Here is a 24,875-nt window from a genome sequence, read left to right on the forward strand (position 1 = left end):
TTCAAAAGCAATTTAGGAATTAAATTAGGGGCTTAATTCCCTTTAAAAATCTGGCCTTGAGTGACTTGCCCAAGGTCACACAGAAAATCTGTGTGGAGCGCCAGGCCCTGAACCCAGCTTCCCCAGGTAGTACATCAGGGCCCTAATCGCTGGACCAGCCTTCCTTAGCAAGATGACTGCTGAAGTAAGGCAGACCCTGCAGATCGTTATTTAAAGTATGTAGAGGAATTGGTTCCCCACCTCCGCATTCTTGACTCTCCTTTTCCCTTCTCAGGCGCTGCCCCCACCAGCAGTCTGACACCCTCCAACCCGGCAGCTCCTACAGCTACCCACTTCCAAATCTGAGTGGTGTTGCAACTTGGCCTGCAGGGTCACATCACCGCTCAGGTTTGGCCTTGCCAAAAAGTGGTCAAGCAATGGCCCAGTTGGCCCTCCCAGGCTCCATGGCCTATGATGTAAGCTGCTATTCATCATCATAACCAGATCCATAATGGTCTATATTCCATATAGAAAAACTACATCAAGAGAACATTAATGCTGCTCAGCTAAGCACTCCAAAGTCAGGGAATGGCAAAGTTAGGACTGAACATGCAACCTTAACTCTGACACCTTCTGTCTAAACATTATCTGTATAAGACAATCTTTAATCTCATGATCACAAATAGTAGAAATAGCGTATTATACCATATTTTTTGCTCAAACTTTCCAGAATAATTTAGCGGGCCTGGAAAATTTTAGCCCCAAAAGTAAAAGCTTCAGAAAAGGAAACGTTTAAAATTATGAATGAACACTTGAAAACAGGGGCTTGGAATGGAAACACTTGGGCAACCTTATCTGTGGCTCCATCTCCAGCTATAATACAAAGAGAAACTCACTGATAATACAATCTGTGGGTGAATTCCCGCCACACTCAAGCCAATGGGGGTTTTGCCATTGACATCAATGAAGCCAGGATTCCACCTTAAGTATCTATCACCAACCACCATAGTATCTGGGTCCTAGATTCATGCCTGACTAGTACAAAGGAATCTGTATTGCAGTGAGAATGATACAGGACTGCATAAAACAAAGAACAAAAGATGGGCTAAGATGAACCCCTGGATCTCTCACACCCTTCCAAATGCCAAGATGTTGAAAAAAAACAAATCTGAATCCAAATTTTGGGCCTTGAGGCCAGCCTCTAGATCAGGAGTGGGCAAACTACGGCCCGGGGACTGCATCCAGCTCTTCAGATGTTTTAATCCAGCCCTCGAGCTCCTTCTGGGGAGCGGAGTCCGGGGCTTATCCAGCTCCAGCGCTCCAGCCGGGGAGCAGGGTCAGGGGGTTGCCCTGCTCTGTGCATGCCATGGCTCTGTGCAGCTCCTGGAAGCAGCTGCATGTCTCCCCTCTGGCTCCTACGCATAGGGGCAGCCAAGGGGCTCCACACATTGCTCCCACCCAAAGCACTGCCCCTGAAGCTCCCATTGGCCAGGAGCCATGGCCAATGGGTGCTGCAGGGGTGACACTTGCAGACAGGGCAGAGCACAGAGCTGCCTGGCTGTGCCTCCATGTAGGAGCTGCAGGGAGGACATGCCACTGCTTCCAAGAGCTGCTTGAGGTAAATGCCGCCTGGAGCCTGCACCCCGACCCCCTCCCATGCCCCAGCCCTAATCCCTCTCCTGCCCTCTGAACCCCTCCTACACTCCCAATCCCTCATCCTCAGCTCCAGCCCAGAGCCCACTCCCCCAGCCAGAGCCCTCACCCCCTCCCACACCCCAACCCCCAATTTTGTGAGCATTCATGGCCAGCCATACAATTTCTATACCCAGATGTGGCCCTCGGGCCAAAAAGTTTGCCCATCCCTGCTCTAGATCCTAGTATAGAATCAGTTTCAGGATAAGGCTCAAACAAGGCACACACTGGGCCACTGGGTGAATTGGTTCAATTACATTTTCAGGCTCCAACCTGAGCCTTCCTTAAGACAAACCTGAACTGAACGCAGGGGGAAGGGCTTGGAGATCAGGATTTCATAGGTCTGGTCTCCTGAAGTATCGTAGTTGTGCCTGGTGGCTCAGAATCCACCAGTTTATGGCTTTCTTGCTTGTGGGCTTGTGAATGGAGACATTCTTTGGTGACACAGCAGGAGCATTTAATGAGACTGTGCCAACCCCTTTCCTTTGCATCTGGGACCAGGAGAGGAGAACAACGTGGAAAATCCATAAAGAGAGGCCAGGCAACAGAGATCAATCCCTCGCCACCTTCTTCAGGTAGGATGGGACAGCGTTTTGCTGAGGATCCTGGAACAGAAAGAAAAGGAAGCAAAGCATGAATCAGGCACTGGAAATAGACGTCTTGAGTGCAGGGCCAGCCTTACACATCAGCAGCACAAGGTGGACATCAAAGCGGGCGAATCTGGTTATTAAATGATAACGCTCTGTAGGTATCCTCTGCCATTAAAAACCCACTGGTGACAATCAGTCCCCCAATAAAGATACTACTGAAATTATCTGCCGGCTAGAGATTGTCAGACATTTTTAAATGCGCAAAAATTTGTCCACATTTTTTCTGGCAAAAAATTGGCACTTTTTTTTTCTTTTGCAAAAATGTGGTGTAATATTTTTGACAAAAAATTGGGACAATTTAGTTTTGGTGGAAAGGTAGCAAAAAATTGGCACCAAAAATGCGTCAAAACACTTTGCCAACATTTGTGACAGTTGGGGGTTTTTTTATACCAACTTCCTGAGCGATCTCAACACTTCAAAAATTCAAAATGTTGGGGACAATTTTTCTTTAAAACCTTTGCAAAATGTTGTTTCTCATTTTCCTCCCGATGGCCTAACCCAATTGGTTTTACCACAAAGAGGGCAAAACCCAGGGCTCAGCATTACCAGTGTGGAACTCTGCCCTCGACAAAGAGACTTGATGTACGGCTAGTGTGAGCGTTGGCGCTGCTTGCAATACCTTATCGATGGAGCTAATTAAAGTGAAAGCAAGGGACAGAGTTTGGAGGGTCGAGGTTAGTACATTGCTGCTCACGCTGTGCAGCCATGCATTTCAATTCTCTCTTACCGCGGCCGTGCTGGAGGGGAGAGCAGACATAGTAATATTGGAAGACGAAGTTTCTTCCTTTGACTGTCGAAGCCTGGTAAATAATTTCCAATACTCTTCTCTCACCTGAGGGTTGAAAATCCCCCATCACTTACAGAGTCTGAGCAGGGATGTAAACACAAGTCCCTGACCACACCTTGACATATTATATCCCACAAACACACACCAATCAATTCCAGTGTGCTGGCCAAATTCCAGTGCAGGCAATTCCATTCCCGGGACCAGGTCTTCAGCTGATGTTTGACTCCAAAGGCGTTATCCCAAATACCCCCACGGAGGATCCAGCCTAGCTGTTCTGGCGCTAAAGAGTTGTGCTGTGTTGCTGTATGCTGCTAAACAGCTACCATGCTTTGCCCCAGAGGTGGCTGCATTTCAGCACCCTGCTGCTGCCTCACAGCACCCTACTGCTCTCCCTTCCCCTCCCCTTTTCCACTCCCTTCATTTCTCTCTTTCTCCTACCCCTTTGCGACCCCCAGTAAAAGCTCAAACCCAGCCCACACCTGCTGCCCATAGGCTGGGGGCAGGCATCACCTTTCTGTTGAGCAGGCAGTGCACCACGAAGATGAAGGTTCCCAGCAGGCTGTTGGTGATGGTGAACAGGTACCCCATCACCGTGGCCAACGAGCCGAACTGGAAAGTGCCCAGCCCCCACGTGAGGCCCAGGACTAAGAGATGAGCCAGGGCTTTAAAAGTCAGTGACCTAAAATAGGGGGGAAAACAACTGTGTAATGGCCACTGGGATATTGGCACTGGCAGGGAGAGCAGTGGGACTGGGACATGAGGGCAGAATCTCCCCCCTAGTTTTCATTTCCAATCCCTTGAAAACGTAACCCCCACACTCAGTGAAAAGCAAGAAAGAGGTTACCACCAGCCCCAGGAGTGGAGTGTGTATGGGAGGCAGCACAGCCTAGTGCATAGAGCACCTGACTGGGACTGGGTTCTATTCCAGGCTCTGGCACTGATCTGTTGCATGACCTTGGGCAAGTCACAGCCTTTCTCTGTGCCTCAGTTTCTCCACCTTTAAAGCTAGCGATAATGATCCTGACCTCCCCCTTGTGAAGCACTTTGAGATCTACAGATGGAAAGTGCTAAAAAAGAGTGAAGTATTATTACAGGAGGCAATGAGGACAATAGACTAACCTGTGCCAGGGGCCAGGAGGGTGGTTAAAATGTCAGAGGCAGCAGGGGAGGAAGGTAGGTCTTGTGGCTAAGGCACAGGACTTGAACTCAGGTGGTCTGGGTTCAAGTCCTGTTTCAGCCACAGACTCCCTGTGGGCAAATCCTGTGATTGCTCCATGCTAGGGTGACCAGCTGTCCAGTTTTCGACTGGAATATCCGGTTGAAAAGAGCTCCTGGAGGCTCCTGTCAGCACCGCTGACCGGGCCGTTGACTGTCCAGTTGGCAGCGGCATGCAGGTTCTGGGAAGTAGCCGGCATGTTCCCACTCTGGCTCCTACACATAGGGGCAGCTAGGGGGGCTCTGCGCATTGGCCCTGTCCCAAGCATTGCCCCCGCAACTACCATTGGCCAGGAACCAGAGCCACCAGGCCACGCCTCCACATGGGAGTCAGAGGGGAGACATGCTGCTGCTTCTGGGAGATGCTAGAGGTAAGTGCTGCCCAAAACCTGTACTCCTGACCCCCTCCTGGGCCCCAGTCCCCAGGCCAGAGCCCCCTCCTGCACTCTGAACCCCTCAGACCTAGTCCCACCCCAGAAGCTCGCACTCTCAGCCAGAGCTCTCACCCCTTCCCACACCCCAGCCCCGAGCCAGCCCAGTGAAAATGAGAAAATGAGTGAGGGTGGGGAGAGCGAGTGACAGAGGGAGGGGAGATGGAGTGAGAAGGGGGTGGGGCATCAGATAATGGGTGGGGCAAAGGTGTTCAGTTTTGTGTGAGAAGAAAGTTGGCAACCCCATTCCATGCCTCAGTTTCCCTATCTGGGACTAGGTGAGTAGTATTTCCTCCACCGCCCAGAGGTGTTGAGAGGCTAAAACTGTTAGTTCATCTGTGAGATATTCAGTCACTATTGTGACAGGGCCCACATAATAACCTAGAGAGAGATTATCCATTTCCCCCCCAGGAATCTTGCCTGGTGTTCCTCACAGTAGACAGCTCTGCATTGAGGGAGGAAAGATGCTCTCGCAAAAGCTTCAGAGTAAGGCAGAAAAACACTAAATTTATCTGTAAAGAGAAAAACCAAAGGAGTCCCTCGTACATTTCATTTCAACCTCAGGCTCCAGAGCCCCACCTAGTGTAAATCAGCCTAGCGCCTGACCGAACTGTAACCAAGTTCCACCAGTTGAGGATCTGGCCCGTGGGATGGAACATTAAATTGGACTCTGGGGTTGGAATTAGTTTTGGCCGGTGGTTCGAGATGGCCTAGCGTGCCAGAGAAATGCCTTACAGCTGACCTGCAGCCCCAGCACTTTGCTGCTCCAGTCCCCAGGCCTTGTGCTGATCGATGATATACGTGAGGGGCCTAAACGGGCCAGGAAATTTTCTGGACCGTGAGAATATTGAACATCAATGAATGTCAAAAACACATGGTGATGCCTGATTCCCCTCTCACTCAGCCTGGTGTAAACCAGGAGTAACTCCATTGGGCCTGTTTCCCCACTCCCTGAGGCCAGTATAAATCAGGAGAAACTCCACTGAAGACAATGGAGGGAAACGGGTGTGAGGAGAATAAGGCCCACTCTGTGGCTCAGATGGCTCTGAACAATGTTGTTCTTTATGTTCTAGATGGCCCATCCCCCCAACTCCCCCACACCATAGGCAATAGCTCTTCTTAGGAGGCTTGTCTCTCTGGGGTGTCTGTCACTGCTAGCCTCACTGAGGATGTGTAGGGGCCAGGGCTCTGGAATTATGCCAGCTGCTCCTCGGGGGGCTGCCATTCCCAAAATGGGGTAGCCATACATTCATTTGGCAAAATCTCCTTGGTCAGGTCGGGTTGTACGCTTTCAGCCTCCAGACCAAGGATGCCTCAGACCCACCTCTTCCTAGTGACTCTGATCTGGGCCCCATCTCTTTGGTGTTCCCATCTATGAGAGATTCTACCACAGCCCTCTGGTTCTGCTGCTCTGGGAAACCCAAGACCCTGCAGTACCCACCACAACCACAGCGCAGACAGGCCCAAGGAAACTCCATCTAAAACCGTTATCAGGATTGAGCCAGCAGCTATGAAGAAAGAGAGAAAGGCCATCAGCAGAACCCTGACAAGATCTGTACGGCCTGCATTTGCTACCTCTGCACCACTGCCGTGTGAGCTGGTGCACCGGCATTGCCAGGTATGCCCCCATCCTCCAGTTCCGCTAATAGACCCACAAGTGGAATCAGGTCAGACTTCAGGATAACAGGGTTCAAAAACGGGACAGTTTAAAGGCTGAGACTGAAAGGGGAAGATCCAGTTCTATTTGGTCACCAGCACTTGGAACAGAGCAATGGGTATATCGGTTTCAGGAGTTACTGGTTCTCAAGCAGCACCCAACAGAGATGGGTAGTAACCAACAGAAACCAAGGAATATATTGTTATAGAGACTATGGAAGTCTGCCTAGGGAGAAGAGTCAGGGGCTTCCATATGTGGAGAGAACCCCAAGCCTGGATTCAGACTGGGAGGCTGAGAGCTGTGGGGAAAGATGTAGGTAGAGGCCCAGGCTGGGACTTGGAAGGAAGAGGGTAGAGGTCTGGGATTTGGGGTGAGCTTGGGTAGTGTTAGGGGCGTGCAGGATCGAATGTCTCCACACAGGGTATTTACAACCCAGGTGGACTGTAAGATGTGCAGTGCATTATCTGCTTCCTGTTTACACTCTCCATCAGCCCACTCTCTGTAAACAAGACTCCTAGAAATGTAGGGCTGGAAAGTGCCTCAAGAAGTCATCTAATCCAGCCCCCCACAGAGAGGAAGGATTAGGATACAGCAAGCAGAAGAGGAAACCTGCTGAGAGCAATTGTAACATGCTAGCTAAATGTGTTGTGTCCCCACCACCACCCAGTGGCTGGTCCACATAGAGAATAAGAGCCTACTATTGCTCCCAGCTAATGGAGTTGATCCTTTAGCTCAAGTGGTAGAGGCCTGGGCTTTTGCCCTGAAGGACTAAGATGAGTTGCCACTGCTGATCTAAGGCTGGGGTCTTTACACAGTCAGTGTGAATGGAATTCACCCCAGTGCCTGGAGGATGCACAAGTTTCTCCACACTGAGACAAAGCTCCCCCTTGTCACACAGGACTTACTCATAAGGAGTTCCATAGCTGCTGGGTGCGCTGGTTGCAGACGTGATCACAATCACTGCTGGGAGTCCGTAGCCAAAGACGTACATGCATTTTCTTGTGCATCTGACCGTGCCTGCATAATTTTTCACCTTCAGATTCCTGACAATGAGGTACAGGTTCACCGCTTCCAGAAACATCCAGGCAAAGCAAGCCAGGAAGAGGTAATGCAGCAAGCCGGCGGTGATGGAACACATGAGCTGGAGGAGGAATGGAAAGTCAGTCCAGGGTTATTTGACAAGATGAGCTTTCTTCCTGCCTTAGGAGGGTGCATCTAGATTATGGCCAGGCAAACGCTTAGGGTGAGAAACTGAAACTGACCCTAAGTCTGTCGAACACCTGGCGTGAGAAGCACTGCCCCAGCTCAATGCTGCATTATAGGTACAGCCAGTGGAAATCTGGGGATCTTGTCTCAGCGGGGTCAGAGCAGGCTTTGGCTTTGTTTCATACCTGCTGAGATTTGCACTGGGATGGAATCAGTTCCAGCCGGATCCAAATATCAGCTCAGATTCAACGAAATCAGCCCAGTGGTGGGGTTGGAAGGAAGCCTCTAACCTGGGGCAACTGGGTGTGGGTTAGATTATTGAGGTTTTACCCAGCAAAGGTCGCAGTTACAATGGGTCACAGAATCATAGAACCATAGGGGTAGAAGGGACCGCAAGGGTCATCTAGTCTAACTCCTGCCATGATGCAGAATTTGTTGTGTCTAAAATCGTCCCTGGGTGGTGCAGTCTCTACTGCAGTCCATTGACCTGATTATCCTCTCATTCACTCTGGCGTAAACAGGAGTAACTCCACTGAAATAGCAGAGCGAAAATGGAAGCAGAATCCGGCCCATTTGGGAGTCAGCCCAACATATGTGAGATCCCAACGCAGATAGGTGAAGAAACCATGACTGGAGCTGTGAACAGTGCCTGGAGAATTCTACACCTACTGTACCTTGTTGTAAGTCTTGTCTATTCCCACTATGAAGAGGAGATCAGCCAAGAAGAGGCATATGCTGAGCTGCAGGTGGAGGAAGGTGCTGCTAGTGTTACGGATGGGGTGGCAGAAGAGGAAGGTGACAATAGCCACGATGAGACAGATCAGGGAGATGATGAGCCCGGTTTGGCTGATAACAAAGAGGGCAAAATCCACCTGCAACACAGAACAGCTGAAGTCAGGGCCATGGGCTGCTTCCCACTCACCTGCACCCTGCTAAGCAGGGCCTTTGGGGCTTCTAGTCTGTCCGGGAACTATGCCTTTCCTACCGCATCATGCTGGTTTTAGGTCCTTGAGCAATTTAGCAATCTCACCTTCTAGGCCAGTGGTTTTCAAACTGTGGGCCGTGACCCAGCCCTGGGTCATGGAATGGAAGGCACTGGGTCGCATCAAATCTGGTCAGCATTACCAACTGGGCCGTTAAAAGTCCCATCAGCTGTGCTGTCTGACTAAGGCAGGCTAGTTCCTATCTGTTCTGACACCACACTGTGCCCTAGAAGAGGCCAGCAGCAGGTCCAGCTCCTAGGTGGGAGGGCTATGGGGCTCCACGTGCTGCCCTCGCCCCAAGCACTGCCTTTGCACTCCCATTGGCCAGGAAATGGCCAATGGGAGCTGGGGGGGGGGTGCCTGCAGGCGAAAGCCAGGCAGAGCCACTTGCACACCTCCACCTAGGAGCCAGACCTGCTTCTGGCCACTTCCAGGAAGCCTGCCTTAGCACCCCTGCTGTGCCGCTGACTGGGAGCTGCTGCAGGTAAGCCTGCACCTCACCCCCGTACCCCAATCCCCTATCCCAGCCCTGAGCCCCCCCTCAAAACCCAAAGCCCCATCCTGCACCCCAAAGCCCTCATCCCCAGCCCCACTCTAGAGGCTCTGCACCCCCAACCCAGAGCCTGGACCCCCTCCTGCACCACAATCCCCTGCCCCAGCCCTGAGCCCTCTCCCACACCCTGAAGCTCTCATCCTCAGCTCCGTTGGGTTGTGGGCATCAACAATTTTCTTCAACTGCGTTGCCAGAAAAATGTTTTGAAAACCACTCTTCTAGTGGCTGCCCAAAGCGTGCGTAAAGGGCCTGGTATAACGGTGGCCACAGACATTTTCCTTTAGCTAAAGCAGCAGAGGCCTGGGTGTTTGGAGCTGAAGTTCTAGTGGCTTGATTTTCAAGATGCCTTCCACTCAAGAGGCAGCCACATTTCAGAGGCCAGAGAAGCAATTCCTCTACACACGCTGCGTAAGACACATGAGAATTGCTGTAAACTGCCCCAACCCTATTTCTGCTATATTAGCATGATGGCTATGATCGAAATTCAGTGGATTCTCATGTGACGCTGACTGTCTTGGGTGGATTAGCTTGACATTTTATTATGACCCAAGACTAGAGAAGCAAGACTAGACTGTACGCTGGACTGGCTCATTTTACAGTAGTTTGCGAAAGCCCCTTTGGAGAGAAAGTCATTAGTTCAGTTTATCCAGTGAGTTAATTACAATTCATTTATAGGCCTGGATCCTCAGTGGGTGTAAATGGGCACAATTCTGACTTCAATGGAGCTATGTTGATTACGCCAGCTGAGGATCTAGCCTATAGGTTGGTTGGTTAGTTTTTTTGTTTTTATTTATTTATTTATTTTATTTATTAAGATATAATGAGAAATGGCAAGGGATTTTTCTGGATTATTAGATGCAGTATTTTCTCTGCCATCCTGATGAGCATCGCCCTTCCCTCCTGTAACATGTTAACTAGGGTGACCAGATAGCAAGTGTGAAAAATCAAGATGGGGTGGAGAGTAATAGGCACCTATATAAGAAAAAGCTACAAATATCGAGACTGTCCCTATAAAATCGGGACATCTGTTCACGCTAATGTCAACTGCCTTCAAAGGAAGGGAATTGTTTCTCTTTTCCCTAGATTTGCTTGTCTCCTTATTTCTTGCTTTGAATTTGCCAAAGCAAGAGCGCCCCCTAGTGGAAAGATGCACAACATCCTACAAGCTGGCCGGTACTTCCAATATGTCTAGCTGTCAGAGTTTAAAGTTATAACCCTAATGTAAAACAGAGGTTGATGATCTCTTGGTTATTGCTATAGTTTTTAACCAGCAGTCTGATCACTGGATCACCAATTAAATCTAAGGAGCAAAGTTGTGCCAAATTGACAGATTGGGCACAGACTGGAGAAAGCTACAGGGCTAATCAAGCCATTAGCCCAGAAAATAGAAAAGTGCAGGTGGTGGTGGGGGACGGGATATGACATGAAACCAAATCCTACACTTTTAGAGTCGGAGCCAGAAAAGGTCTCTAAAAGGGGAAATACCTTTGTGCCCCTGCCCTTGGTTGAGTGAGCTAAGGAGTGTATGGTCTCCAAGCCGTTTGTGGCTAGAAATGAGACAGGAGTGGAATAATGCCCTGTCACAAACCTCAATACTAAAAAACAGAATTTCAAGTTCATGGAAACATGGAGTTGTTTTTAACTATACCTTATACAAAGAAAATTGCTCATGTTTTCAGATTTTCAAGGCGTATAGGATTAAAGGTGCCCAGAACGGGTCATCTTATCTGCTGATCATCACCTCCACTAAAGTGTCGGTCTACGCAGAAATGGCGCTATGTTTAGCATCTCTGTGACCCTATTAAACGTGCTGCTCAGTGGACGGGTCAAAAGAAATATTTGTCTAACTCCCGGTCCTGCAAACTCAGCTTGGGGTCAGAGCATCTAGCTGGGTTCCTTCTGCAGTGTGCGTCATTCACAGCAAAGATTCCACAACTGGAATCTATTGACCAATTCTGCTGATTCTGCAGGAGTAACATGCAAATCTAGCCGCACTGGCTCAGTAGGGTTAACAGTAAAACAATCTTATTTTCATCAGCAAAGAGGAAGACGCAACAGCAAAGAGGAATTTCTATTACAACAGCACCCAGAAGCCCTCACTAAGATCAGAGCCCATTGTGCTGGTGATGTAAGAGACAATCCTTCCTCCCAAGTCCTCTGTCTGAGCTAGAGGACAACACTGTTTTGTGAGTCAGTGGTACTAGGGTAGGTGAGCCCAGAGGAGTCTGGGTTGTAAATATCGAATTCTGTCAGTCCAAACTCTCAGACTCTACAGAAAGGGTCCAAGATCTCCAAGACAGCAGGAAACTCGCAGTGATGTTTGCATGGCAATGCTAGGTGTGTGGGGTGCAGTGGAGATTGGGTTTGACAGGAATGAATGCAGGTTTGGATTTCTGCCGCTGAGGCCTGATCCTGCTGTCCCTGGGGAAAAGAAAAGACATCAGTTGAGATGGGCTGGAGCTGTTGTTGCTGCCGCTGCTGTTAAAGTCCAATCCTGTTTATGCAGCAGAGACAGCTACGAACAATGGAGGGACTGCCCAAGGCACATGGCAGGTCAGAGCTGAGCCATGTGGGCTGAGGAGTTTCACTGGCTGCAGATGCAGGGTCTAGGAGATTGGTTTTTCAGCCTGTGTATGTTGGAGGTAGAAAGCCCTGAGAAACAGTTGTCAGCGTGACTCTGAGAGGCAGCAGAGAGACAGAACTCCTTGGGCACAAAGCTCGCTGAAGTGGCAGGCATGGAGATCTATAAGCCAGAAAACTGCCTGTTCTTTGTTTGTCCTGTGTTCAGGAAAATAGGTCTTTGTGTACATGTTTTGTTTATAAACAAGATTACACCAAAGTACAGACCTGTGCAGTAGCATCAATTTCTCCACCCCGCAAGACCCTGAGTATTGGCCAACTGCTTGGCCAAAGGGACATCATTATGCATAGTGGGGAGCCCAGCATCCCATGCACTGACACTTTCAGAGACACTTGATTTCAAGCCCAAAGCCCCAAATACCTCAACGACACCAGGTGCCATCAGCACCGCAAAGCTGGCCAAGTAGCGACAGCTGCACCGCGTGTGAGTGACATTGGAGTGAAGGTGCTGGCAGCCCTGAGGGGACCACACACCATCCTGGCCTGCAGAGTTCCAGTGGACACAGATGGCCCTATCCAGCAGAGTCTTGTCCTGCAAGAATTAGCAATCATGGATAGAAAGGGGGTTCAGACCATATGAAGCAACAGCAGAGCCTTTAACAGCAAATCAACCCAGGGATGAGTTCTGAGCTCATGGATTCACTCAAGGAGATGGTGATTAGTATCAAGCAGGAGTTTTCTCTCTCCCCACCATGCTCTGCATCGCACAAACAGCTAGACTCATCAGGAAGGATGCTGCATTTGACGGACACATGGGCTGAATTGCTACAGCCAGTCATGTGTCCCTGGGATCTTCTGATGTTTGGTCTTTCATAGATCTCAGGGGATGAGAGCCCATGGGACCAGTCCTCGGCTAATTTCAGGGAGCAGAAATAATGGACTGGCATAAAGTACCCTTAAGACCCATATCTTGGCACTCTACTACAGCAATGGTGCCAAACACAGGGTTACTGTTATTATTAATAATACATATTTTATAGCACCCTCAATAATTATTTTTATCCAAGGACTTTAAATGAAGGTCAGTTGGATTAATCTGATTTTACAGATGGGGAAGCTGAGGAACAGAGCAGTTAAGTAATTTGTCCAAGTTCACTCAGCAAATTCACAGAAGACCCTGGAGTAGAATCCGCATCCCAAGAGCGCCAGTCTGAAATCTTGCTCTTTATATTCCCTACTGCCTGGTAGATACATACAGGGTCCCTGCCCCAAAGAGCTTAACATGCAAGAGGAGACAAAATGAGGGATATGGACAAACACCAGGGGGAGGAAAGGTGATGGGAAGGCAAGGTTAATTCATCCAATGGCATCAGCTGAGCTACACCAGGATGAATTTGAGTCTTAGCAGGGCCAGTGCAACCATTTAGGCGAACTAGGCGGTTGCCTAGGGCGCCGAGATTTGGGGGCGCCAAAAAGCGCCCCCCAATTTTTTTTTAAATGGTCAAGCAGCCGCTGCTGCTGGGACAGAGAGGGAGTCTGAGCTGCCCGCGGCAGCCGGCAGCCCAGGGGGTCCCCTGGGTCAGGGCGCCGCCGCTGCAGCCGGCAGCCCAGGGGGTTCCCCGGGTCAGGGCACCGCCGCGGCAGCCCGCAGCCCAGGGTGTCACCCTGGGTCAGGGCGCCACCGCAGCAGCCAGCAACCCAGGGCTTCCTCTGGGTCAGCGCGCCAGCAGGGCCACCCAGAGAGAGGGACAAGAGGGGCAATTTGCCCCAGGCCCCACAGGGGCCCCCATGAGAGTTTTTTGAGGCCCCTGGAGCGGGGTCCTTCACTCGCTCCTGGAGCCCCGGAAAACACTCGTGGGGCCCGGGCCCCTGGAGCTTCTTCTGCTCCCAGTCCTTGCTGGTGGGGAGTCCTTCCGCTCCGGGGCGGAAGGACCTCCCGCCGGTGAATTACCGCCGAAGCGGGATCCGCTGCCGACATGCAGCCCGGTCTTCGGCAGTAATTCACCTGTAATTTTGCAGCGGGGGGGCCCTTCCACTCTGGGACCAGTTGCTGAAGTGCTCCGGAGACCGCGGCGGGGGCCCTCCACCACAGAATTACCGCTGAAGACCCGGCTGCACTTCGGCAGCTGGTCCCGCTTTGGCGGCAATTCGGCGGTGGGGGGGCCCTGTGGCAGGTCTCCAGGGCACTTCGGCGGCGGGTCCCAGAGCAGAAGGGCTCCCCGCCACCAAATTACCACCAAAGCGGGGGCCCCCTGCCGCCGAAGACCCCAGGCCCCCAGAATCCTCTGGGCTGCCCTAGTGCCCTGTTGGCAACCCAGGGAGGTCCGCTGGGTCAGCACGCCGCTGCCGGCAGCCGCCAGCCCAGGGGTTCCACTGCGCAGTCCTGCTTGGAGAGGACACAGAGCAGAGGTGAGCTGGGGTGGGGAGGTACCGCAGGGATCCTCAGGCCAGGGGGTGGGGAGCTGCCACGGGGACAGGCGGCACACTTCTGGGGGGGGGGCGGGGAGCTGCTGTAGGGCTGGGGGGGCGCAAGGTGGAAGTTTCGCCTAAGGCGTGAAACTTCCTTGCACCGGCCCTGAGTCTTAGTATTCAGTCCAGAGAGGTTACAAATATTCATTGCAAGAAATGGGCCCAAGGCGCAGCTTTTGGGGATGGAGCCTAAAACTTGGGAAGTTTTGGTCCAGGCTTTGGTTTTGGCCCCTCCTCTAGAATTGGGATAGTTCAATGATGGATCATGACCAAGCAAAATTAAATGAACCCAACCCAATGGGAGCCCCCACCTCCCCCTCCCCCCGAAAACCCACTGCAAAGAGAATGAAAGCATCCACCTGCTCATAGGTTCCTGAGGATGAGGAGGCCAGGGAGGGGGAGAGAGACTGAGAGGCTGGATTGGGAGAGAGGGCTGGGTGTGCTGATCCTATCCCTGTCCATGTCAGGCCAGCAGCCCCCCAGGAAACAGAGGAGCCAGGCAGCAGCCTCTGTGGGCCTGTGATACAGTCCAGGGAGTGAGGCGGTGACCTCACAGAAGCCTAGGGCAGCTGGGCAGCACCGTGGGATACAGGGATGCAGCAGTGACTGCACAAAGGCCAGTGGCAGGTGGAGCTCTGTGCTTAGCCACAGACTAAATTAAACTGTGAGTCTGATGGTGCCCTTCCCCCAGCTCCTGCCACACTGCTGGGATCCCAGGTGCTTCCATACCAAGCAGAGGGTATCCCAGGACACAACTTGCCAATGGGATCCTATGACCTGCAGTGCCACACCAGTGGGATCCCATGGCTGGCCATCCCTGCCATTTCCGGGGGGAGCCGTGGTGAACACATCATCGTATGATACTTCCCCAGTATCCTCCCCCCTCTCTGAGCCTTTCACCACCACAGGGTATGAGGCTAGGAAGACAGAGATTCTTGAGGTTGCCACCTGTCCAGGTTTCCCCAGGATTTGCCCCCTTTTGAGGCGGCTGCCATGGGAGATCTATAAGGGCACTCGGTGCACACGGCCAGCTGCCCAGTGGTATGGGCACAGCATCATCCCATGTGTCCTGGTTTTTTGTACCTGAGAGGTGGCAAACCCATTACCACCACTCTGGCTGAACTGCTGCAGCATCTAAAGCTGGGCCCAAGTCATGGAGTTCTGATCTAGATGCGAATCCAGCTCCAAAATTCCCTGAGGGCTCTCAGAGACCCAGGGTCATGGTTTGGGTCTTTAAGGACTGACAAACTCTGCAGGGGACCATAACAGACAAGATGGGTTATAACAGACTCTTTTCCCCAACTCATGCTGTTACATATTGAGGACACACATTGTTGCCCCACCTCGAGGTGCCGGAAGGTGAGGTTGATGGGACTGGAAGGCTTCTTCTTCCAAGTGCTGGTGGAGGCACTCACCACTCTGGAGTTCACGTGAACCTGTTCTGGTCTTGCCTCGCTCTCTCGATTTTCATCCTGCAAAAATCTCCCTCCCAGTAGGGACTCCAGCCCCACATAGGAGATAAAAGCAACAGCAGCAGAACCTGCAAGCAGCAAAGGGGGGGGAGGGTGGAACAGCTTAGGGGCAGATGGTAGGGCTGGTTGGGGAGTTTTGTTTTCTTCCTGCAAAAAATTGTGATGAAAATGACTCTTTCCCCCCACAGTTTCCTTCAATTTTTTGTGGGTTTTTTTGTCAAAAAAGGAAAAAAATTCCAACAACAACTAACATTTTTTGCTCAAGATGCCATTTTATCAAAAAAGCTATTTTCTGCAGGAAAAAAAAAGTTTCCACCAGCTTCCAGAGAATGGCTGAACCAACAGATAAAAACGATTTCCTTTTGCTTAAGGTAGATAGCACAGAGCCCAGCTCTGCAAGGTGCCCACAAATGTCACTAACTTCAGGGGGACACTCAGCTTGTGGCTATCCTAAACCTCTGAGTTACAGAAACCAGGAGGGGAAGACGGGTTGATTTCTCCAAATTGCCCTGTTTGTTACAATCCTTGTGAAGCTCTGGCATTGGCCACTGTCAGTGACAGGATACTCGGCTAGATGGAACATTGGTCTGATGCAGCATGGCCGTTCTTATGTTAACAGGTCTGGGGTCAAATAGAATCAGATTGGCCAGTATTCACAGACCGTAAGACCAGAAGGGACCATTAGATCTTCAAGTCTGACCTGGCCAGAGAATTCCACCCTGTTATTCCTGTACTGAGCCCAATCACTTGGGTCTGGCTAAAACATCTCTTCTAGAAAGGCAGCCATCTGGATCTATCAAGAGATGAGAAATCCATCACTTCCCTTGGCAGTTTGAACCAGTGGCTAATGGTCCTCTGTTAAAAATCTGTGCTTTGTTTCTAATTTGAATGCGCCCAGCTTCAACTTCCAGCTGTTTGTTCTTGCCAGGCCTTTCTCTGCTAGGTTTAATGGTTTAAAAGCCTCTCCACAGTCTGGGACTGACGGTTGATCAAGCCCCTATGACATTCCTGCCCACACAGCGAACTTTGAAAGTGCCCACTGAGTCCTTACTTGGGCAAACTTGCCTTGACCTCAGTACCTGAGGAAGTGCTGAGTTAAAAACACAGTGGGGAATGTTAGGGCTTGACCCTATAAGAACAGGAAGAAAGAGCCTTTTAAGGAATGCAAGACCTGGGCCTGACCCTGAGAAATCAGTGAGAGCTGAGGGTGCTGAGCAGGATCAGGGCCTTTGTCGGTGCATTAATCGCTGAGATGCTTGTTTAGAAAACTGGCCTATGAGGAAAAATTGTGAATATTTAGTTCAGAGAGGAGAAGGCTGAGAGGGGAACCTGATAACAGTCTTTCAGTACATACAAGATTGCTATACAGAGGATGGTGATCAATTATTCTCCACCTCCACTGAGGGCAGGACAGGAAGGATTCAGCTTTTGCAACCAGGGAGCTTCAGGTCAGAAATTAGGAAAGTCTGTTTAACTCTAAGGATGGCTCAGCACTGGAATGGGTGACCTAGGGAGGTTGTGGAATCCCCATCATTGCGGGGGGGGGGAGGGGGTTAAGAACAGGTTGGACAAACACCTGTCAGGGCTGGTCTAGGTATATTTCATCCTGCCTCCATGTGGAGGGATGGACTAGGTGACCTCTTGAGGTCGCTTCCAGTCCTACATTTCTCTGTTTCTGTGATTTCATTATTAGAGGACTCGCACAGCATGGCTGCTTCCCACACTACGGGCTGGATTCTGCCCCTTTACTCATACGGGATCAAACTCTCTGTTGTCAACCCATTGAAGACAACGGATAGTAAATTGCTCCCCAAGGAGTCCTGCTGACCTCATGGCGCCATTCACAGAGTAAGGGCCAACTTGCCACAGGCAAGTTACTACCCCATGAGGGTGCTAGTTTTATATTCATGAGCCCTGAACTACAAGGCACCGGAGACTAATGTAGTTATGATCAGTGGGTTGCAGGGATGTCTCCATGATACCTTCCACATCAGCATCAGTAACGGCAGTGCAGTGAATATCCATCCTGTCTTCGTGAGCACGGAATCCAAGTCCCTCGCTCTGCAGACTACAGTTCTCATTGGTGAGCTTTGTCTGAATCGCTGAAAGGTGCCGAGAGAAAGGGGCTTGGGTAACTCAGTATTTCTCATGCACATTTATTAGCTGTATTACAGTAGCACCCAGAGGCCCCAGTTAGGGATCAGGGCCCCACTCTACTGGGTGTTGAACAGACATGTTGGAGGAGACAGTACCTGCCCCAGTGCTCTTACAATCAAAGGAACTTCAATGGCAATCTCTCTGTTCATGGAGCAGCCCCCAAGGGATCCTGTCAAAAAGCTAGTTCCTGTCTTCTCTGGGCAACTCCAGCCTCTAAATCCACACCTGGATCCAGGGCTGATTGTAGAGCCTCTTGAGAATCACAGAATCATAGACTATCAGTGTTGGAAGGGACCTCAGGAGGTCATCTAGTCCCACCCCCTGCTCAAAGCAGGACCAATCCCCAGACTGATCTTTAATCATAACCCTGTACTGAAGACCCCAAAAAGCTGGCGGTAAATGGTTAAAAACCTGGCCCCCAACTCCTACGTGAATTTCATGGCTTGGGCCCAGTCTTTACTTCTTACCCATTAGCTTGGTGGTCGCAGTCTGGGTTTGGTTCTCTGGAGAGGTGAGGGCAGCTGTCACTGCGGCTGACCCCAAACTCTGCAGAAGCAGCGTCGCAGCAGAAGCGACTTCCTCCTTGCTTTCGAGGCTCCAGAGGGAGCTGTCAGCAAGGACGTGTTCGAAGGATGCTGCTGTCTCCTAGAGGGTTCGGGGATCAGACCCTGCATCATGACTGTTTGGAAAGTCTCCCACTTTCCCCTGCATTTCAATGGGGCCTACGTTCCCTCTATCCAGCTCCATGCACTTAAGTGTGGAACTCCTGGTGGGAAGCAATGGCTGTGTGGTGGGTTGCAGCCCAATGATTTCTGTGGCCTTTGGGATCAGGCCCTAGGAGACGATTCAAGTACTTACGGAGCTACCAAAACAGTGAAGGATAGTTCAAAAATCTGTGTGGAAAATCCATGCAGATGGAAAGGCAGACAGACAGACTAACAAGGACTGCCTTGTCAAGTGATAGCCACCCCTGTGCAGACCAGAACAAGGGTTGTTTAAGTCTCTTATAAATCCTATAGGATGTAAGTGACACATACGCCTTTTTCTGGCCCTCTGCACAGGGATAAATTTGATGTCAATGAGAGTTAGGCATTCAATACCTTTGAGGCTCTGGGCCGTTGTTCCTAAAGTGGTGTGCTACAAGAGGGGGTCTAAACAGACTCAGCCTGTGTCAGTCAGGGAACTACACCAGTTCTGGTAGAGACCTGGGGTCCCAGTGTTAAAGGTGGGTCTCTCTAACAATGGAACATTTCTGACCTCTAGCGAAGTGGTCAAGCTGACGTTCTCACAGGCAGGTGTCAGGAGGCTGAGGGTGGAATTGACCAGCGAACAGAATGAGCTGTTTTTCCTATTATCCAAGTTAATCTGGGAAACCACAAGAGATAAAAGACATCATTAGGGTTCATCTGGGGAGCAAAGGCCAGTCGTGCACAGTGTCCCAGAACATAATCTAGTGTAAATCAATATGGTTGCACGAAAACCAGTGGAGCTACACTGATTTACACCAGCAGAAGGCACACAATACCTTTAATGTAAGAACTGCATTGCTCATACATTCGATAACATCCCTTCTATCTCATCTTGGCAGGGCAGAAAACCCCTGGGAATTATCATCAATGCTCATTGTTGACACTTAAAATAGAGGATAACAATCCCTAGCTCTTCTATAGCACTATTCATCAATAGATCTCAAAGGAGATCAGCATCATTCGCCTATTTTGCAGAGGGGGAAACTGAGGCATGGGGCAGTGCAGTAACTTGTCCAAGGTCAGCCAGTAGGCCAGTGTCAGAGCAAGAAACATACCTCAGCTCTTGTCAGTCCCACACTGGCGTTTTATCCATGCGTGTGTCCTCCAGTGCTATTTTCACATCCGTGGAACAATGCTAACTCCCTGACATTGCTAACTTACCTGCTGTGATCCATTCAAACACATCTTCACGTAGTCATTTTCTCTCGCGAAACCTGACCGGCAGTGAAGGGGGATATCTGTTCAGGGGAAGAACAGGGTGAGACCATTTGGCCTCGTTACGATGTGCAGCACAAATGCAGCTTGATTTTTGGTTTTGTTCACTGCTAACACCCTGGAGCCAAATTTAGGGTCCCGTGTCCTTAAGTGATGCCTGGACTTGTGCTGGCCCTCTGCACGGAGATGAATTCCACCCTGAATGGAGACCCTTGGATGAAAGACGCTGCAGAAAGACACAGTACTGGTGTGACACTTACCCTCACATCTGGACTCACTGGTACCAAGGAAAGGCTCTTTTCCGGAGATGGACCTGAACCCGTCTTCACAGATGCAGTGAGAGATGTTATAGGGAACTGCACTGGGGCCACAGTCTACGTTGGGGTTGCTGCCACTCCCGCTATATAGATCTTCCAAAGCATCAAAAGGAAAATCTGGAACAATAAAAAGCCACCCGTTTCAGTACAACTGTCAGGTTCTGCTGGCCCTGTCTCTCAGGCACTGGATCAGACTCCGATGGGGAGGAATTGGTGGAGAAGCCAGCAGCGGCAGGGAATCACCCGCAGCACCAGTGATTGGGGACTGCTAGAGCTCATGATATGTGCATCCCAACTGGCTATGCACTACCTAGGACAATTGGAGACTCTTTCCAATGGGCTTTGGATCAGGCCCTCACGGAGTTAAACAGAGGTAGAGAAGACTTGATTAAAAGAGGCAGGTCAGGAGGGAAAGGCGTGCGTTCAGCTGGGAGATTCCAGGGGGCTTTCAACTGGTGGGAGCTGAGGGGAAGAAAGTTCTTGCAGTGTTAGTAGCCTGGTTCTGGAGCAAGCCAAAGAGGAGGCCAGCAGGAGATGAACAGGAATGAGGAGGGACTGGAGGAAGACGAGATCTGTGGGGCAGAGAAGGTCTAAAACACAATGAGCTGAACTCCAGCTGTGGAATTCCCCTGGTGCAGAGGAGCTTCGAGACCAGCTGCCCTTTCACCTGCAGTGCAGGGGGAAGGGAGAGGACATAGGCAGCATTCTGCTGTCCCTTGTCCCACTGGAGCAAGATTCCTGGCAGAGCTTGGGTGGGTGGAGGGCAATTTTGAGCTGGATCCTGAAAGGAACGGAGACCCAGTAGGAACAACAGAGAATAACGGCAACGTGGTTGCAGTTCATTGTGCCGCAGTGTGTTCTGCTCACGCCAGGAGCTGGGCATGGAACAGAGGAAGAAGTTGCAAAGGAAGGAGTGTGAAGGCCCGGCTGAAGATTGCAGCAGAGCTGGACTCAAGATGGGCAGAGCAGAGGGGGCAGGACATGTGCACACACAGATGACGTGGGGGTAGGAGAGTCCAGAGTTAAGGATGGTGACTGGGACATGAGTGGTGGAAGATACTTATGATTAGGGGGAAAGACTTAGGGGAAGCAGCTTATCACCACTCCCTTAAAAGCTCTGAGGAGGAGGTACCTGATTTCGGTCAGGCTACCAAGCCATCAGAGGATGATGTGGGTAAGTGGGGGTGGGATCACCAACCACAAGCAAACACTCCCAAATCATAAGATTAATTGAAAAACGATGAGATTTTCCAAACTAATAAATGTTGGGTTATTTTTATTTGGCTGCTGACACTGCGTCACAATTATTGGGAGTGGACCACATCCACCCTGACTGAACTGGCCTTGTAAACACTGGTTCTCCATTTGTAAGGTAACTCCCTTCTATTCATGTGCCAATATATATTTATGCCTGCATCTGTAATTTTCACTTCAAGGCATTTTTTCTAATCCTTCAATCATTCCATGGTTCTGTTCTCCTCAGAATATGCACATCCATCGACATCAAAACGCTTTGTGAAATTGGGTCAATTTATTCCAGAATTTTGTTTTGGAAGAAAACTAGAAAAAAAAAATCCTGGCAATGTCAAAACATTTGAGTTTTTCAGAACAAAACATTTTGGTTTTTCATTTTGAAATTACTTTTCATGTCAATTTGTAAAAATGTGTTATATATTATTATATATGGTTTCAGGTGTGACCTGAAACCAGGGTTCAAATCTCTGCTCTACCACTGAATTTCCTGCGTGACCTTTAGCAACTCACTTAGCATCTCTGTGCCTCAGTTCCTCATTTGTACAAGACTAGAATTGAGGTGGCGGGCAGTCTGAGTACCAAAGAAACCATCAGAAGTCAGCCCTACCAAAGCTTGGCACTGGAAACAGGAGAAGGTGATATATGCATTAGCTTCTAATACAATACACAATTTTAAAAAGTCAAAATGCAGACAAAACATTTTTGATGGACCCAAAATGTGTTTTTTTTTCTGGAATTTCCTATGTGGAGAATTTCCAAATGATCAGTTTTTGTTCTGATTTGGCACTGAGCCAGAGTTGGAAGTCTCAAAAGCCATTGCCAACTGGAATTCTTGGGCTCTACACACAGGGACTGGCTACCAGTATCACCTCAGTGCTAAGCATTACCTCTTTACCTTGTGTCGGTCCCTTTGTAATACCATCAGCTGTTTGCCTGGGCCCCTTTCCCCTCTTATTAAAATGTAATAAGGAACTGGAGGGAATTAAAATTCATACTCACTGTTGAAAGGCAAATAATCATCCCTGAAGGCTGTGGAAAGAAAAAAGATGCAAATAATCTCAGAGTGAATTAAGGTCAATGCCCTGGAAGAGCTGCTAAGAAAAATCCCAGGACACGTTAAGATGCTCTCTATATAAAATGTGCAACATGCTCATTTTGTGAGTGTATGCAGCCATCCAGGAGAATGACATGAAAGGGACAATTGATTCAACTCCCCTTGGCCTCAATGGGGCCCTTTCTCATTGATTGCAATGCAAGTTGGGTTGGGCTCCATCCATTGACTTTAAACTGATTAACATCAGCTGAGGATCTGGCCCTTAGTAAAAAGGGCTTTACATAACGAAAGACCCAAATCTGCCTACAGCTGCTGCCCTATGTACTCTATATGGCCTGATGCAAAGCTCACTGAGGCCAATGGAAAAACTTCCATGGGTTTGGGACTGAGCCCATATGTTAGTCCTACATGGAGTGCTGTTAACTTCAGCTGGTTCTGGAGTGAATAAATGTTGGTCAGATGGGGCCCTGGAGTGGTTTTTATTTATGCTGTGCCTGTTGTGGTGCTATCTGGGCACACAGCAGAGATTAAATGCTAAAATAATTACTTCTCACCACAAGTACAGACCAATAGACACAGGCTAAATCCAGATCAGTTCCCTCATAGATGGGCAAATTACCTCAGCTGATGCACCCAAGTCAGAAAGTTAAAAATAATCCCACCTGATTTGCCGCAGAAAAGAAGAAATCCGAGACCTGCAGTTAAATAGTAATCGGATGTTAAAAGGGTTGGGTAAGAGGGCACAGATTGTGAGGGCTTCCCCCTTGTTAACCTGGCGCAGAGCAATTGATGGGGCTGGGTCATTGGGTACTAATCAACAGGACCCTTTGTGCTTTAAAGAAAGCTAATGTGTGATTTGAAATGACTGGAAGTCTCACTATCTTCCAACTTTAGCAGGCAAGGGACTCTGCTGTAGACAGTTCCAGGACCACTGGGCTTTTTATTCTATCTACTGTCTCTGTCCTGTACACTATTCCCCGTTCATTTCAAATCTGACCTCGATTTTCAAACCCACGTGCACCATCCAATTTTCATGTCTCTTTCTCTTTACTCCCTTCTCGGCTTTGTTCCTTCTCCTCCTCTACTATCAGCCTCCCCGCACTCCCTTTGAACAATTGACTGGTGAAGGAGTCTTCTCCTCTGCAACCTCTGAGGCCTGGAACCTCCTCCCTGCCTCGTTCTGCCTCGTGAGTTCTCCATTTGTGTTCAAACCTCACCTGAAAATGCACCTTTTCTCCCTGGCATATACCATCCCCTTTAGAGTCTCCCCCTCTCTGATGCTATTTATGACATCATGCCTTTTTATGCTGTGCAGCATTTACGTAAACGGTGTGGTAGGAAAAGTGCCGTGTTGTGTGTTGAAATGAACTTTGGGCTCAGAAAAGCTCTGCTGGGCTGCTGTCTCCAGCTGCGATTCCAGAGGCACTCTGGAGCTGCTCTCTAAGCTTTAGTTCTAGAAAGAAGGGAATAGGGGAAGCAGCTGGTATTGTATTGGAATCTGAATCATGCATGAGCAGGACATCAGTTAAATCAGCCTGATATTCACTAACACAACAGGAGGTGTAAGTTACACAAGCTGTTACAAGGGTGTAATTGGGTCTAGTATAAACTGGTGTAATTGACAAGCTGGGGGGGGCCGGAAGACAATGCTATTATGAATCAGATGTTAGTTGCGTTGCTTAATGAACTACCGAAAGGTGTTCAGATACTATGGAGATGAACACATTATAATAACCTTATAGACTAGAAAAACATAAATAAAATACATATTATAAATGACCCAATCTGAGAATCTCTTGAATTCATTTCTAACCACTCGACGGATAGCCTGATAGAGGGAGAAAAGACTATGTCTCATATGATGATGCTAGGTAGACAGGCAGATGGACCAATAGACTAAGTCATTATAGACGGATATGTAGATAGAAAGATAGATAGATGTTCCATATGATGACAGACAAATAGATTTTGGTCCAAAAAAGAGTTTGGCCCCAGAAACAGACTAATTTTATAGTAATCCTAAAATCAAATAATTGAGTGTGATTTAAAAAAAAAAATTTTCACACAATAAAATTCCTGGAGAAAACGACCTTTAAATATTGTCCTACAGATCAGCGAAAATGTTTTCCCCTTCCCCAGGCCTCTGGCCCTGGGTGTCGTACTCACCCCAGAAAAAGCACCTGGGCCTGCTCCTCATGGTGTTGCTGGGATGTGTTAATATGTCATCGGTCCCAAAGATGAAGGAACTTCAAACTGCTGCCACTGGCTTATATGAGGCAGAAATTGCCTCATTTACTTCTGCAAATACTGGAACCTTCTTTTAGAAACATTCATTACATGAACTCTGCCTGCTAATCTCTCTGTACAGTAGCTAGCCCTCTATCTATCTCATGGTACAGTAGATCAGTGGGTCTCAGCCAGGGGTACATGTACCCGTGGGGGTGCGCAGAGGTCG

The 24,875-nt window shown here is 49.5% G+C and overlaps 1 protein-coding gene across 3 annotated transcripts; it reads right to left on the reverse strand.

The window, feature by feature from the left end:
- Nucleotides 1-1,792: 1,792 nt before the first annotated feature.
- Nucleotides 1,793-24,638, reverse strand: LOC115651599 (adhesion G protein-coupled receptor E2-like). Of its 3 annotated transcripts, XM_030562678.1 has the most exons (17): nucleotides 24,587-24,638; nucleotides 23,083-23,115; nucleotides 22,366-22,395; nucleotides 20,056-20,229; nucleotides 19,742-19,818; nucleotides 19,089-19,196; nucleotides 18,299-18,476; nucleotides 17,657-17,776; nucleotides 15,546-15,742; nucleotides 12,155-12,325; nucleotides 8,292-8,489; nucleotides 7,317-7,552; nucleotides 6,196-6,262; nucleotides 5,175-5,266; nucleotides 3,619-3,787; nucleotides 3,049-3,153; nucleotides 1,793-2,276 (listed from the first exon to the last, which is right to left on the reverse strand). In XM_030562678.1, the coding sequence occupies exons 1-17, from the start codon at nucleotides 24,615-24,617 to the stop codon at nucleotides 2,223-2,225; spliced, it is 2,040 nt and encodes a 679-aa protein (XP_030418538.1). In that variant the 5' UTR covers nucleotides 24,618-24,638; the 3' UTR covers nucleotides 1,793-2,222. The 3 variants fall into 3 exon arrangements, with proteins under 3 accessions (XP_030418538.1, XP_030418541.1, XP_030418539.1); XM_030562681.1 differs by lacking the exon at nucleotides 17,657-17,776; XM_030562679.1 differs by lacking the exon at nucleotides 23,083-23,115 and having other exon boundaries at nucleotides 24,587-24,623.
- Nucleotides 24,639-24,875: the final 237 nt, after the last annotated feature.

This window comes from Gopherus evgoodei, chromosome 4 (assembly GCF_007399415.2).
Source record: "Gopherus evgoodei ecotype Sinaloan lineage chromosome 4, rGopEvg1_v1.p, whole genome shotgun sequence".
Classification (NCBI taxonomy): Eukaryota; Metazoa; Chordata; order Testudines; family Testudinidae; genus Gopherus; species Gopherus evgoodei.